The sequence below is a fragment of the Phyllostomus discolor genome, chromosome 4, assembly GCF_004126475.2.
Source record: "Phyllostomus discolor isolate MPI-MPIP mPhyDis1 chromosome 4, mPhyDis1.pri.v3, whole genome shotgun sequence".
NCBI classification, from domain to species: Eukaryota; Metazoa; Chordata; class Mammalia; order Chiroptera; family Phyllostomidae; genus Phyllostomus; species Phyllostomus discolor.
This window is the reverse complement of record NC_040906.2, coordinates 102,712,191-102,724,807: the sequence shown is the minus strand read 5'-3', so window position 1 is coordinate 102,724,807 and position 12,617 is coordinate 102,712,191. Positions and strand designations below refer to the sequence as shown.

General features: G+C 52.5%; 1 protein-coding gene across 1 annotated transcript in view; it reads left to right on the top strand.

Moving 5' to 3' along the window:
* The window catches only part of HS6ST1 (heparan sulfate 6-O-sulfotransferase 1), a 44,030-nt gene extending 33,903 nt beyond the window's left edge, over positions 1–10,127 (top strand). The window contains exon 2 of the mRNA XM_028509137.1: positions 6,916–10,127. Coding sequence (XP_028364938.1) covers positions 6,916–7,624 — 709 coding nt within the window. The 3' untranslated portion in view covers positions 7,625–10,127. The remainder of the gene's footprint in view (positions 1–6,915) is intronic.
* The last annotated feature ends 2,490 nt before the right edge of the window (positions 10,128–12,617 follow it).

Here is a 12,617-nt window from a genome sequence, read left to right as displayed (position 1 = left end):
CAAATCATGAGAGTTTTCTGAACTCTGGCAGGCAAGTAAGGCCACCCATGTGAACCACACACCCAGAGGTCCCCTGTGGAAACTGTAGCCCATGCGTTATCCCACACCTCCCAGTAATGCTTAAGAGTATGCTTCTGGCACAGACCTGTTGGGGTCCAGCCCACTAGGGCTTGTTTTTTGAGGTTCTCAATACAGAGAGGGGCTTGTCCAGCCAACTCCATGGCCTCAACCATGAGCCATCCCAAGTCATCCCATATGGAGTAGCCAACTAACAACTAGGTCTGGTCATACCACTGCTCTGCCACAGCATAGATACTGGGTCAGGTTGCATTCCACAAGGAATGTGCACTGTTCCACTGGTATTGTAACCAAGTTCAACTGGAAATGGAAGCCGGAGAGATGTGCCATGGAGGTGAACAGCCATGCTAAAGGGGATTTCAGTGCAGATCCAGCATGCTGATTGGTTAGTCACTGAGGCATAGGTAGGTACACAGTCAACTAGGGTGTTAGTTTGTACTCTAGGGGCAAAAAGACAAAGCAGTTATTGGAACCAACAATGGAAAAGCACAACCTTCAGGCAATATATAGGCAAGTTTCTGATCAGTCGGCAAGATAGTGGCTGGCAGAGAGAGCCTCCCTGGGCACGAATACCATACCTTTTGCACCTTGACTGGGGATTCAGCAACTACTTGCGATCAGAGTGGAGAACTCATAATGGGCCATGGGGATATCACAAAGGAGCCACAAAGCAGTGTTTCATAGTCTGCTGGCCCTGAGTATGTTACCCACAATCATGAGGGCCATGTCCCAATCACGCATAGCACTATTTGCAAGTTTCTCTCCATCTCTTGTCCCCAAGGGACAACAAGAGCCACCCTACACATGTGGGGGTCCTTTATCTCCCAAGGCCATGTCCAAGTGGCCATTTTTCCTTTCTCCAGCCCTCAGGTATGGGCAACAGAATGCTTCCTTGTTTCCCCATGCCTGGTTTTAGCAAAGCATCCCTAGTCTGTACTTGTAGCTGAACTGGAGCTGAGGTCTGGTGGAGTAACACTGCCACTGGAGCTGTGTCTCCCCTCCGACTCCTCTCATTTAGAGTTTGGAGGGCAATCCATAAGTATTTCATCTAGTCCCCAAACGTAGGGGTGGCAGCTGTGGCTCACAGGCCCTGCTTTAATAAGCCATTATACCGTTCAGTCATCCCAGCAGCTTGGGGGTGGTAGGCCACATGGAACTTCCCGTCAATCTGCATGCATGGGGCCCATTGTTGCACCAAGGCCCTGGTAAAGTGCATCACCCTTGATCACTTTCAATGATCAAGCGTCGCCCAAAGGTGGCACATAAGCACTCCAGCACAGGGCTCACCACTTTTTGATCCGGGTGGTGTGCAGGGTATGCAGCCAAGAGTCCAGTGGCCATGTCCACACATGCAATTGCATACTTATACCCCTTTGAACGAGGTAGGGGTCCGATCATATCAGCCTGCCACTGAGTCAGCGGTACTCGTACCTGCACCACCTGCCTGCTAGTTCCCATAGGAAACACTTGCAGCACTGCCTCTTCTAATTCTACAAGAGAATCGCTGGTTAGCAAAACATCAATATAGTGGAAAAGGCACACTGCTGCAGGCCCTGGCCACTTAGCCAGGTCTTCTGCTACAAGCCCGTGACAGACGGTCAGGTTGTGCAAATACCCTTGAGGAAGCTCTGTAGAGGTCCATTATCATCAGCCTTCCCATGTGAAGGCAAACTGATCTTGGCTGTCTGGAGAAATATCAGTGGAGAAAAAGGCATTTGCTAGACCAGCCACGAAGTGGTATGTTCTTAGCTCATAAGTTAACCAGTCCATCAAGTCCATCACAGAGGGGTGTGTACTGGGGAAACAACCTTATTCAGCTCCTGGTAATCTACCGTCGTTCTCCACATGGCCATCTGGCTTCTGCACTGGCTACACGGGATAGTTGAAGGGACTGTGAGCAGTCCTAATTATCATTACATTTTCCAACTCTCCTATAGTTGCTGGGACCTCTTCATGGCCCCTGGGCAGCTAGTACTGCTTCACCGCCGTCACCAGTCATGGGGATGGAAACTGAACAAGGGTGGTGCTGAACAAGCCCTCACACAATGGCTTTTCCCACTCACGCTCTCAAGCAGAGCTCTCCCACAGTGGTTTGCAGCCACAGTCCTTGGAACACATCAATGCCCAGGATATATTCAAGAATGGGGGACACACAAACAGTATATTCACAGGGGGGCAATCACCAATACTCAGGGAAAGCCTCGAAGTCTTCATCTTTATACTGCGCCCTCCTATAACCATCACTAGAGGCCATCGGTCCCAGAAATTTGTTAGGGTTTCCATACAGGAGCATACATTCTGCCCGTGTCTACTAGAGCCAATACCTGCCTGGACGTTTGTAGGGGACCAGTGGATAGGCAATTCCACATGCAGTCTCCAATCCCCCTTTATCCCCTGTGGACAGGTTCCTTGGCCCTCCCCCTATTTAAATTGCCAAAGGATATCTCCTCCCTCTTCTCAGGGGGTTGGCACAGCCAGGTGGTCTTCCAGCTGGACAGGACAGGCCTCTTGGGTCGTGTCCCTAGGTTTTCCTTCCACCTCCTTCTGGGGCTGCAGGAAACGCTGATCAGTTCGCATTTGTTTCCACAGTTCTAATGAGTAAGCTTTTGGCTTTCCATCAATTTTATTTCGATCTACTCCAGCCCCCAAAAGGTCCACCCACATCTGGGTCCTGGTCACCCACACAGGGTTGCCTGACTGAGAAGCAGAGAGGGCTTGAGACACCATTCGAACTTTCTACTGCTCCTGACTCTCCACCTCTTCCAGACTTGTCACCACTGTGGTGACGTCATTAATACAGTGCCCAACATATGGGGCCAAAATAGCCATGAGACATCCAAATGGGGCGGGGGTGGGGGGGCAGCGGCATGCTGCAGCACCAAATCCCTCATTCCTGCCATAAAGCATTCATTGTCAGGGCCATGAGTATTAAGACTAAACATGGCCTGGCACATGCCCAACTCCCATAGAATCTGCACAAAGTCTGCATGGGACTTCCATTGATTACAGTCTGGCACATCTCCTGCTTCCACCCAGACCATATGAATCACAGCCATGACCCATTCTAATAGAGAATGAGATCCCTGCCCCCTCCCATTCCACTGGCTATTTTGCAGCCACTGACAAAGGGAAGGTGAGTCAGGATGGAAGACAACTTTTCCATCTCATTATCAGTGCACATGATACTACCCACTCCTAAATCCCAAAGGCAGAGGAGCCATGCTGCTGAGGGCTCCCCGGGTCCCTGCTGAAACTGCTTCACCAGATCAACTAGTTTGGCCTGCATATAGGGGCAGTATGTTCTGTGCTCAACCCACCTGGGCAGGGCCAGCCAGATTCCCCCCAAGAGCCATAGGCTGTTGGGATTTCTTCTTCTGTATCACTACTGGGCAGGCCCACAGGGAACTTGGTTCCCTTTCCCCACCTCTTCCTCCAAGTCATTCACTATGATGGGAGTGGGGATCGCTGTGGCTCTGCTGTTCAGAGGTCTTCCTCCAGGGTACACCCAAGCCTCAGAGGCTCTCACTCCCTCTCTGAGCTCTCATAACCACCACCTCTTGAAGTGGTCTCTTCTCCTTCATGGAGTTCTCATACCTTTGCCACATTGCAAAGTGCAGTCTCCATCATAGCTCGCAAAGCTATAAGAAACACCCACAATCCCCGCAGCCACCCAGGCACTTAGCTTCTCCAGGATCTCACCTACCAGGGTCTCAGGTGCGCCACTAACATTGGGCTAGTCTGGGGAGTGGGGGGAAGCCCAAGCCACAAAGAGCCCTGCCACCGAATACTACATACTGTTGTCAGGATACCCCTCCAATCCCCACTCCAGGGGTCCAAATGGCTCCATACCATACTGTGACTATACCAACTGTCTTGCAGCTGTTCAAGGTCAAGCAGGTTCACACAGGATTTGAGCAAATGGAGGAAAATTCATAGAGCCGTGGGGATATCTGACATGCCTGTATTCTGGCGTGGGGCAATCCATGCATGCCACAAGCCGAGTCCCATTGCAGGAAGTCCCAACTCCCTTATGCTAAGTGCATACAAAGCCAGCAAAGTGCTAATACTGACCTCCTAGCCTCATTCTATGCATGCAGGCCCTTACTCAATGCCACATGAACACCGTTAAGCCACAGACATCAGGGTGAGGGAGCCTGACTGACTTCATTTTCCCTACAACTTGGCAGTGGACATGATGTATACCAACAGCTTGTACTTGGGGTTTGTTTATGCATGTGTTTCTAGGCATGTCCTTGTCTGCTTCCCTCTGCCCACCTGTCTGTCTTGGCCTCTTTAGAAGCTGTTTTTTTGGTCAGGATTTATAAAGATCTTAACGCTTGGTCCCTAGGAAATTGGCACTTGGGTGAATTGACCTTCCCAGTCGTGGCCACTTTCAAGGGCTTTCTCACTGCCAGAGGCCACCAAAACAGGGTCTGCAGAGGAGCCTGGCCACATGTCCCACGCTAGTGCTGAAGCCACTGGGGACATGTAGGCAGCTGTTTGATCTCTCAGGGATTGGTATCCTCCACTAGGGGCTGAAGGTGCTGTGTGAGGGGATTGCCCTCAGACACCTTCTGTTTTGGAACCCCTCACCCTTTTTAGTCTTGTCCCCATGGAGGCACCATGAACCTGCTTAGTGTGCATACAGGAGCCAGCTCCTTGCCCATCCACTCTCTACCCCAGGATCAGTTCAGAGGTCACTGTGAAGTCACGGCTGTGACAGAGGTCCAAGAGGGAGTCGTGTCGGGAGAACAAGACTTCCCTGGGAGGTAGCACTGGCTGAGATCTAGAGAGTGAGCCAGGGTCAGCCGATGAAGTAGAAAGGAAAGAGATCACAGCTCATGCAAAGACCTTGCGGTGTCTCCAGGAGCCAGGGAGAAGGCTGAGAGGAGGTCCCCAATAGTCAAAAAGGGACTAGGAGCATGCAGGTGGACCTTTGTTCCTCTCCCGAGGGCAGCCAGAGCTACTGAAGTGTGTTCCACAGGAGCTGGGGGTTCTGGCTGAGGCCATAAGCTAACCCCTCTGCAAGCGTTGGAACATGAGCTGCTGCAGAAGCCAGGAACAAGTGGTCACTGCTAGGGAGGACACAGCATATGGTCTAGCTGAGGTCATGGCATATAGGCAAGGCAGTTCTGTCAGGTTCACCCCTTGACCTTGCCCAGGCAGCAGCTGGAAATGTGGAGCCATGACCTGAAGTGGAGAGCAGACATAAGAACTCAAGCTTCAGGGAGGAGTCAGGAGTTGAGATGTCATCTTTCCTCTTTACTTGCTACTAAGAAAGGAGCTCTGAACCCCTTCCCCAGTCTTCAAAGGACCCTCAGCTCCTCAGGCGCCCTCTGTCCAGGCTCTGTCCCACTTATCTGCCCGAGCCACCTCAGTGGTAGCCCCTAGATGTGCCCTGCCCAGCCTTAGTGTGCAGCACCAGCCCATGGAGGCCAGGGGGACTGTCCAGTATCACACAGCTGCCCTGTCTCTTCCTCAGCAATCTGGCATAGCAGAACTAGTCTTACCGTATGCCCCTTTGACACCATCAGCAAGCTGCATCTGCTGCATGGGTCCTGCTAGAGGTGGGGGGTGGGGAGCAAGCCCCCTAAAGGAGGTGCTCAAAACTGCTTTCCCCACAGTTTCCTGGATGTGACCTGCTCAGGCTGGGGTAACCTCCATTGGTACCTCACCACCTTTGCCCTTTTCGGTGATATGCCCACCTCAAGTGCCCCTTACCCCTGGTAAAATCCGGACGATGCCACCAAACCCCTCAAGGTGCCTTGTGTCTCAAGGCTTTCCAAGAGTGCAGTGTGAGTGTTCGTGGATGAGGTGTGTGCTCTTGTTGGGCCTTAATGAGGAGCAGCAGTGTGGGTGGACTTTCGTATTGCTGTCCAGGTGAGTGCTGGGGGTAGAGGAGGTCCAACCTGGATTTTCTTCCCCAAAAGTGGCATGTGGGGCCCAGTGAGAAGGGCCACTCTAAAGGAAATTCCAGGCTGCCCATTCTAGGCCCTGGTTCTCCTTGTTCTGAGGCCTGCTCCACCACGCATAGTTAGCCAGTTCTGCCAGCCCTAGAGGAAGAGCCTCTAAGAATAGCTGGCAGAACCACACACACCAGGCCTGTCACAGGAACATCTGGAGGCTGTCCCCACAGCTCAGTGTCCTGGCACTGTGGAGCCACTCATAGCACACTCTGCAGAAACATGGATCATGCTTGATGCCTGTCACAGGGGAAGGGTAGGATGCAAAGTTTTCCTTGAGTCATTTCTCCCATCATAAGGACACTTCCTTTTGTACAGTGGGGGAGGTGACTTCATGAGAGATGCCCAGCTCTGTGGGACTATAGCAGTTCTTGGGAAACAGTACAAATTAACAAATTATAGCTCACTCAGGGGATCTGGGCTTGGGGGTCTCCTGGTGCTTCTCAGGAGCCTGAGGTTGGGTATGCCCTGTAAGAGGCCCTGCCTTAGGCCTGCCTATATAGCCTGCAGCCTAAGACAATGAGTGACTTCTGCTGAGTAAGCCCTTGGGCGGCACTGTGCCTGCCTCTAGGAACAGCTCTTTAAACCACTGGTTCTAAGCAGCATGAGCTCTAGGGTTACCCTGCTCCATCCCCAGAAAGCCAGGTTGTTTCTCCCCAGGGGTGAGCAGGCAAGAGAGCGGGCCTGAGGTTTGGGGGAAGGCCTCCAGAGGCCACCAAACCCTGGGCATTTGGGAGGGCACCAACGCTGGGCCCTGCAGGACACCATGGCACTACAGTCAGACTTGGGGTTCCAGCCTCCTCCCTCCTTCACCCCACAACAGTCCCCTTGTGTTCTGCATCCTTGCCTTACCCCACTCCCTATCTCATTGCAGGAAATTCTACTACATCACCCTGCTGCGAGACCCTGTGTCCCGCTACCTGAGTGAGTGGCGCCACGTGCAGCGTGGGGCCACATGGAAGACCTCTCTGCATATGTGTGACGGGCGCACGCCCACACCCGAGGAGCTGCCATCCTGCTATGAGGGCACAGACTGGTCTGGCTGCACACTGCAGGAGTTCATGGACTGCCCCTACAACCTGGCCAACAATCGCCAGGTGCGCATGCTGGCTGACCTGAGCCTGGTGGGCTGCTACAACCTGTCCTTCATCCCTGAGGGCAAGCGGGCCCAGCTACTCCTGGAGAGTGCCAAAAAGAACCTGCGGGGCATGGCCTTCTTTGGCCTGACAGAGTTCCAGCGCAAGACACAGTACCTGTTCGAGCGGACGTTCAACCTCAAGTTCATCCGACCCTTCATGCAGTACAACAGCACCAGGGCAGGTGGCGTGGAGGTAGATGAGGACACCATCCGGCGTATCGAGGAGCTCAATGACCTGGACATGCAGCTCTACGACTACGCCAAGGACCTGTTCCAGCAGCGCTACCAGTATAAGCGGCAGCTGGAGCGCAGGGAGCAGCGCCTCCGAAGCCGCGAGGAGCGTCTGCTGCACCGAGCCAAAGAAGCGCTGCCGCAGGAGGACACCGAGGAGCCAGGCCGGGTTCCCACGGAGGATTACATGAGCCACATCATCGAGAAGTGGTAGTGGCAGCCCCAGGGGAACCCCTCAGGGGCAGTCAGGGGAGGGGAGGTGAAGTGAGACAGACAGATGGCTCACAAGGGGCTGCCTGCCCAGTACTCCAATAGGAAGAGCCTCAGACCTGCTTACCAGCGGTTGGGTGCATCTTGAACAAAGACCAGGGATAGTCAGTGCTAGCCCAGTGGGTCTGGTTCTCATGGTTTCTCCCAGGCCTGGGGTCTGAGAAACCAACCTGTATCATCCACCGGCTCAGAAGAAAATGTTCTTGAAGGATGCCCCTCTTGTGGCTACACAGGTCAGATGCAAGTGCCATCCCTGCTCTCCTGGCCCCCACCTCACTGTCAAAACAGCTGAAAGTTTGAAGACAAAAAGACGAGCTGAGAGTGGGAAGTAGCCCTGCCAGACCAGGAGTATGTTCCACGCCCACTACATACATACCCACTCTCCTCGCATAGGCCAGTGGGAGGTTCATCAGGCTAAAGCGATCCCAGTGGCCCCTCAGCCTCCATTGGCCCCAGTGCACCAGACCTATTTGAAGTCCCCACTCCCTGGGAATGCAGCAGCCCTTTGAGGTGTTGTCAGGAATGGAGCTCCGCACCTGCCCATCTTTAGTGTCAGGACTACCGGTCTGAAGCCAAGAAGACTAGTCTAGTCTCTGGGAAGTTTCTTCCTCTCTCTGGCTTCCTGCTTTGGGTCAGGAGAATAGGACATCCCTCCTGGATCCCCAATCCCTTTTCCAAAGTCATCAGACTAAGGAGACTGTGGGGAATGCCTCCAGGAGTGGGAAGGCTGAGTCCAAGCTGGCCTTTGGGGTGACCACCCAGTCATCAGCTCAGGCAGTAAGGGGGATCATAACTGCAGCCCCCCTGCCCTGTTCTCCTTTATAACTACTGGAACTTGTTAGTAGACTGCCCTGCCCTAAGCCCACCACTTGCACACTTATTAAGAGCCCCTACCCCACTGCTCCCACTATCCCATGTACAAAATTCCAGTTAAGCCTCCATTGGTGGACCACAGCTGCTGCCCATGAGCCATACCTCAAGGCCATGGTGATTCTGGATGGCCAGGAAAGGGAACTAGGGCTTTCAGATTCTCAGCTGGGGTTAGAGGAAGTGGTTTTAGGCAGCTGGCTTGCTGATACCCACATTCACAGCCCTCCCTACCCTGGGCTCTCCTTGCATTTCCCTGCCCCACCGCCATCCCCCAAAGCTCACCAAACCCTGTTTCCAGCAGCCCTGCAGATTGCAGGAGTTGAGTGTGAGCCCCACACTGAGGTAGACAGGTGCCCCATCTCTCCAAAAAGGAAAGGACGTATGCCCAGAGGCCATAGGCCTGACTCAAGGAGGGCAGTAAGGGTCATAGGTCTCACAGGCAGATCCTGCCAGTGGTTCCGTGCCCCAACAGTCCCACCAGAGAGTGAGGATTGGGAGAACGAGGAACCTTCTGTAGCACAGGAAAAGCTAAGTTGGTGTCAAATGAGGTGGCTGCCCAGCAGAAAGTGGCTTTAGTCTTTCGTTGTCTAGCTTTATTCCTTTCAGCTTTTTACTCTGACTGACCACTTCATCTTGTGGTCCAAAGGCAGAGCAGTCAGAAGGTCAGGATGGGTATTATGCCAGCCCAACTCAGGACCATCCCCAGGAGTGGGTGCATCATGCTGAGGACACAAGCACCCATTTTAATGACTCTTTTAAAGGGAGGCGAAGGACATGTGGAGGAGGAGGGTATGTGTCTTCTGTGATGCTCAGCACTTGGGGCATGCACGCTCCAGGCAGGACATGTTGATAAGAGCTCGAGAGGTGGCCAATTCCAGGGTATGAGTCTACCCGAGGCCTTGCAGTAGGTTTCCTGAGTGTGCGACCCTGAGCGTAGGATCTGTTCTGTATATATTGGAATGTTTTAACTTACAACCTGTTCCAGTTTGCTTGGAAACACGGGTCTCTCCTAAGTTTCTTTGCTGCATCTGGAAAGAAGTCCTGTCTTGGGCCAGCACGAAGACTGAGGTGTCCAGAGACATGCCAGTTGGCAGTTCCCCGTTACCCCTTCGGTCTCCAGTCTGGCACGTCCCATGGAGGCCACCTGCTTTGGGGGGAAGTTTCCTTGTGCCTACATTGTCTCCGTCATTGCCAAGGGCCGGGCTCCACAGATGACATGGGGTGGGCCCCACTCAGGGGCTCTTACCAGGGCTGAGAATACAGAAGCAAACATGCAGTGAGTAAACCACTCACTCCCTACACAGTCCTGCAGTGTCCTTTCCCAGGGAAGGAACCAGGGGCGACAGAATTGTCCAAGTCTGTAAACTTTTGGGGAACTGGAAGTGTTTAATTTGAACCCAGGAGCATTTAAAGCTTTATTTATTTATAGCTTCTTATTAAAAAAAAAAGTGTTGAGAAAAAATCTTTTGGTTATTCATACAAAAAAATGAGTTGATGGAAAACAAGTTATAATCATCTAATTGTTTTTGTCTAGGGCAAGAGTGAATGTTAGCCAATGAAATAAACCCTGAAAAGGAGCCTCGGGTGTGCTGTGGTCTGTGATGACAGCAGTCTGCCCAGTGTGGTGTAGTAGGGACCTTCAGTTTGATTTTCAAAATGCACATCTGTGAGCACAGGACTTGATGCAGGAGCAGAGGGCCTTCCCTCATGTACAGACGGCCCAGGGAGAAAACACTCTGTTTCACTGAGTAATGCTTTGTGAAAGTAAAAGATGTGATTATCATGGCCATAAAGGATAATTTATTGATCATTAACCACAGTAATTGAAAAGATGAACCCAGCTGAGTGTCAGAATGAGAGAAATGCACACACCACATGCTTGCATTTTAAGCTTTTATGTGGTTCATACCTCAAGGCCTAAAATGATCACTTTCTCTTCCCCTTCACAGAATCTACATCTGGAATCTGTTCCGACTATGAATATGGGAGGAAGAATTGGAGGGAGGGGCCAGGTGGCCATGCCACCTGCAGAAGGGGAAGGGCAGGCTCACCAAGTGGACAAAGGGCAGAACAGAAACCAGGACCTGGTCACAGCTGATACCCAGAGAGTGCCACTTCCTGGTCACTGGAACTCTCATACGTGGGAGAGGCAGAAGACAGACAGGGGTCTCCCTTCAACCCCTTCCTCACATCCAAATACAGACAATGCTCTTTGCCATCTGGTTCCTGAAGAAGCATCCATTTAATAACAAAGTAGTCTTGCAAGGGAGGAACACAGAGTGGAGAGGCCTGTACAAAGACCCCTCTGGGGATACTTCACTGGGGCCCTTAGCCTGCTCCTCCTTCAAGAACCCATGATGGAGGTGCTCTCCTCTCTGGTTCTGGTGGGAAGAGTGGGCTCCATTCAGCTCTACAGGGCCGGTGTATGATCAGACAAGTGAAGTCAGTCCTGAGAACACTTACCCCCTGAGGTGGGGCTGCCATTCTACCTGTAGTAAAATGGAAGACTAAGTCTGATTCTGAGATCCAGGAATCTCCTGGTCCCTGCCTGGCCCCTCACCCCATCCCTGTACTCACCTGTGCCAGCCCAGCCTGTCGGCCACACCCATGTCCCTCTGCCCTCTTGCACTGATAGGCAAGCCTGCTTGCTCCTTGGGTCTCTGGGTTTAGACAATTCTCCCTCCCCTTGTGTCGAGCTGCCATCCAGCTCCATTCCTCCTCATCCCTGCTTCTCTTACTGTCACTCTTCACACCCAACATTTCAGCTTTGACCACCAGTTGCTACACCCTGGGGAGGGCCTACTACCTATATGCTTCCCTGGATCCTCACATCCAGAACTTTCAGGCAAACACTTGTCTTCACATGGTGCTCTGTGCCTAGTTCACTTCTCTCTTCCTAGAGCAAGTAGCCCTGACCTGACCTGCTAGGCAGGCTCCACTTTGCAGTGGCACAAAGAACAGTCCATCCTCTGGCCCTCATGCTCCCAGCCCAAAGCACTCAGGCTCCCTGGGGGCTGCTGGCCAACCCTGAGGGAGAGAAGCTTGTAGTCGTCTCCAGGGCACACACCTGGTCTCAGGGACCTCCAAGATTAAGAGGCCTCTGGAGGGCACTGAATGCATCAGTGTTTTCGGGGACATTTTTCTCAGCACCCTTTCTGGCTGTCCAGGTCCCCTCTTCACAGGTTCCTCTCCTAGGACCAAGGTAGGCACCTAGCCCTTTGACAAGGCCTGGCTTGGAGGTCTTCACCTCATTCCATGGAGATTGGACTGTTGGAAGCCTGGCCTTGGCTCTTCTCTATACCTCAGCACAGAGAAATCTTCCAGGAGTGCACCTGTGTTGTCAGATTCTGTTTTAGATTCCAGCTGGACCACTCACCTACTGTTGGCCCTGCTCTGTGAAATGGGAAGGTTGCTGTAAGGATTCATCTGTTTCTGGGGAACGAATAGACCCGGGCATGGCATACCTCACACTGCCTTCATCTCCGTCTCCAACCCCAAACACAGACAGGCTGCCACAAGGAGACTTGTTAAAAGCAGAGTCCTGGCTTAGCTGGTGTGGCTTAGTGGATTGAGCATGGGCCTGCAAACCAAAATGTGGCCAGTTCAACTCCTGGTCAGGACACATGCCTGGGTTTTGGGCCAGGTCACCCATTGGGGGAATGCAAGAGGCAACCAATTGATATTTCTCTCACACATCCATGTTCCTCTCCCTATCTTTCTCCCTCTTTTTCCCCTCTCTCTAAAAAATAAGTAAAAACTTTAAAAGGAAAAACTTTAAAAAGAAGTGCCCAAAAAATGGCAGAGTCCTGACCCTGCCCATGACCAACCAAGTTACACCCACTAACTCCTTACTTCATTCACTGGCCACTGGTAGAGGAAAGCCATGTGGGCCCAGCCTCTCCTATGGGCTCACCTAAGAACTATTCTCTTTTTCTCCACTCCCCACAAAAGGATCATGACAACCTTCGAAGTCCCCAGCCTGCCAGTCCCATCCATGTTTACCCGGTCAGTGCCATCTTGTTAGGCTGGGTTACTCACCTGCCTTCTCTCCCATCAAACAAATACTG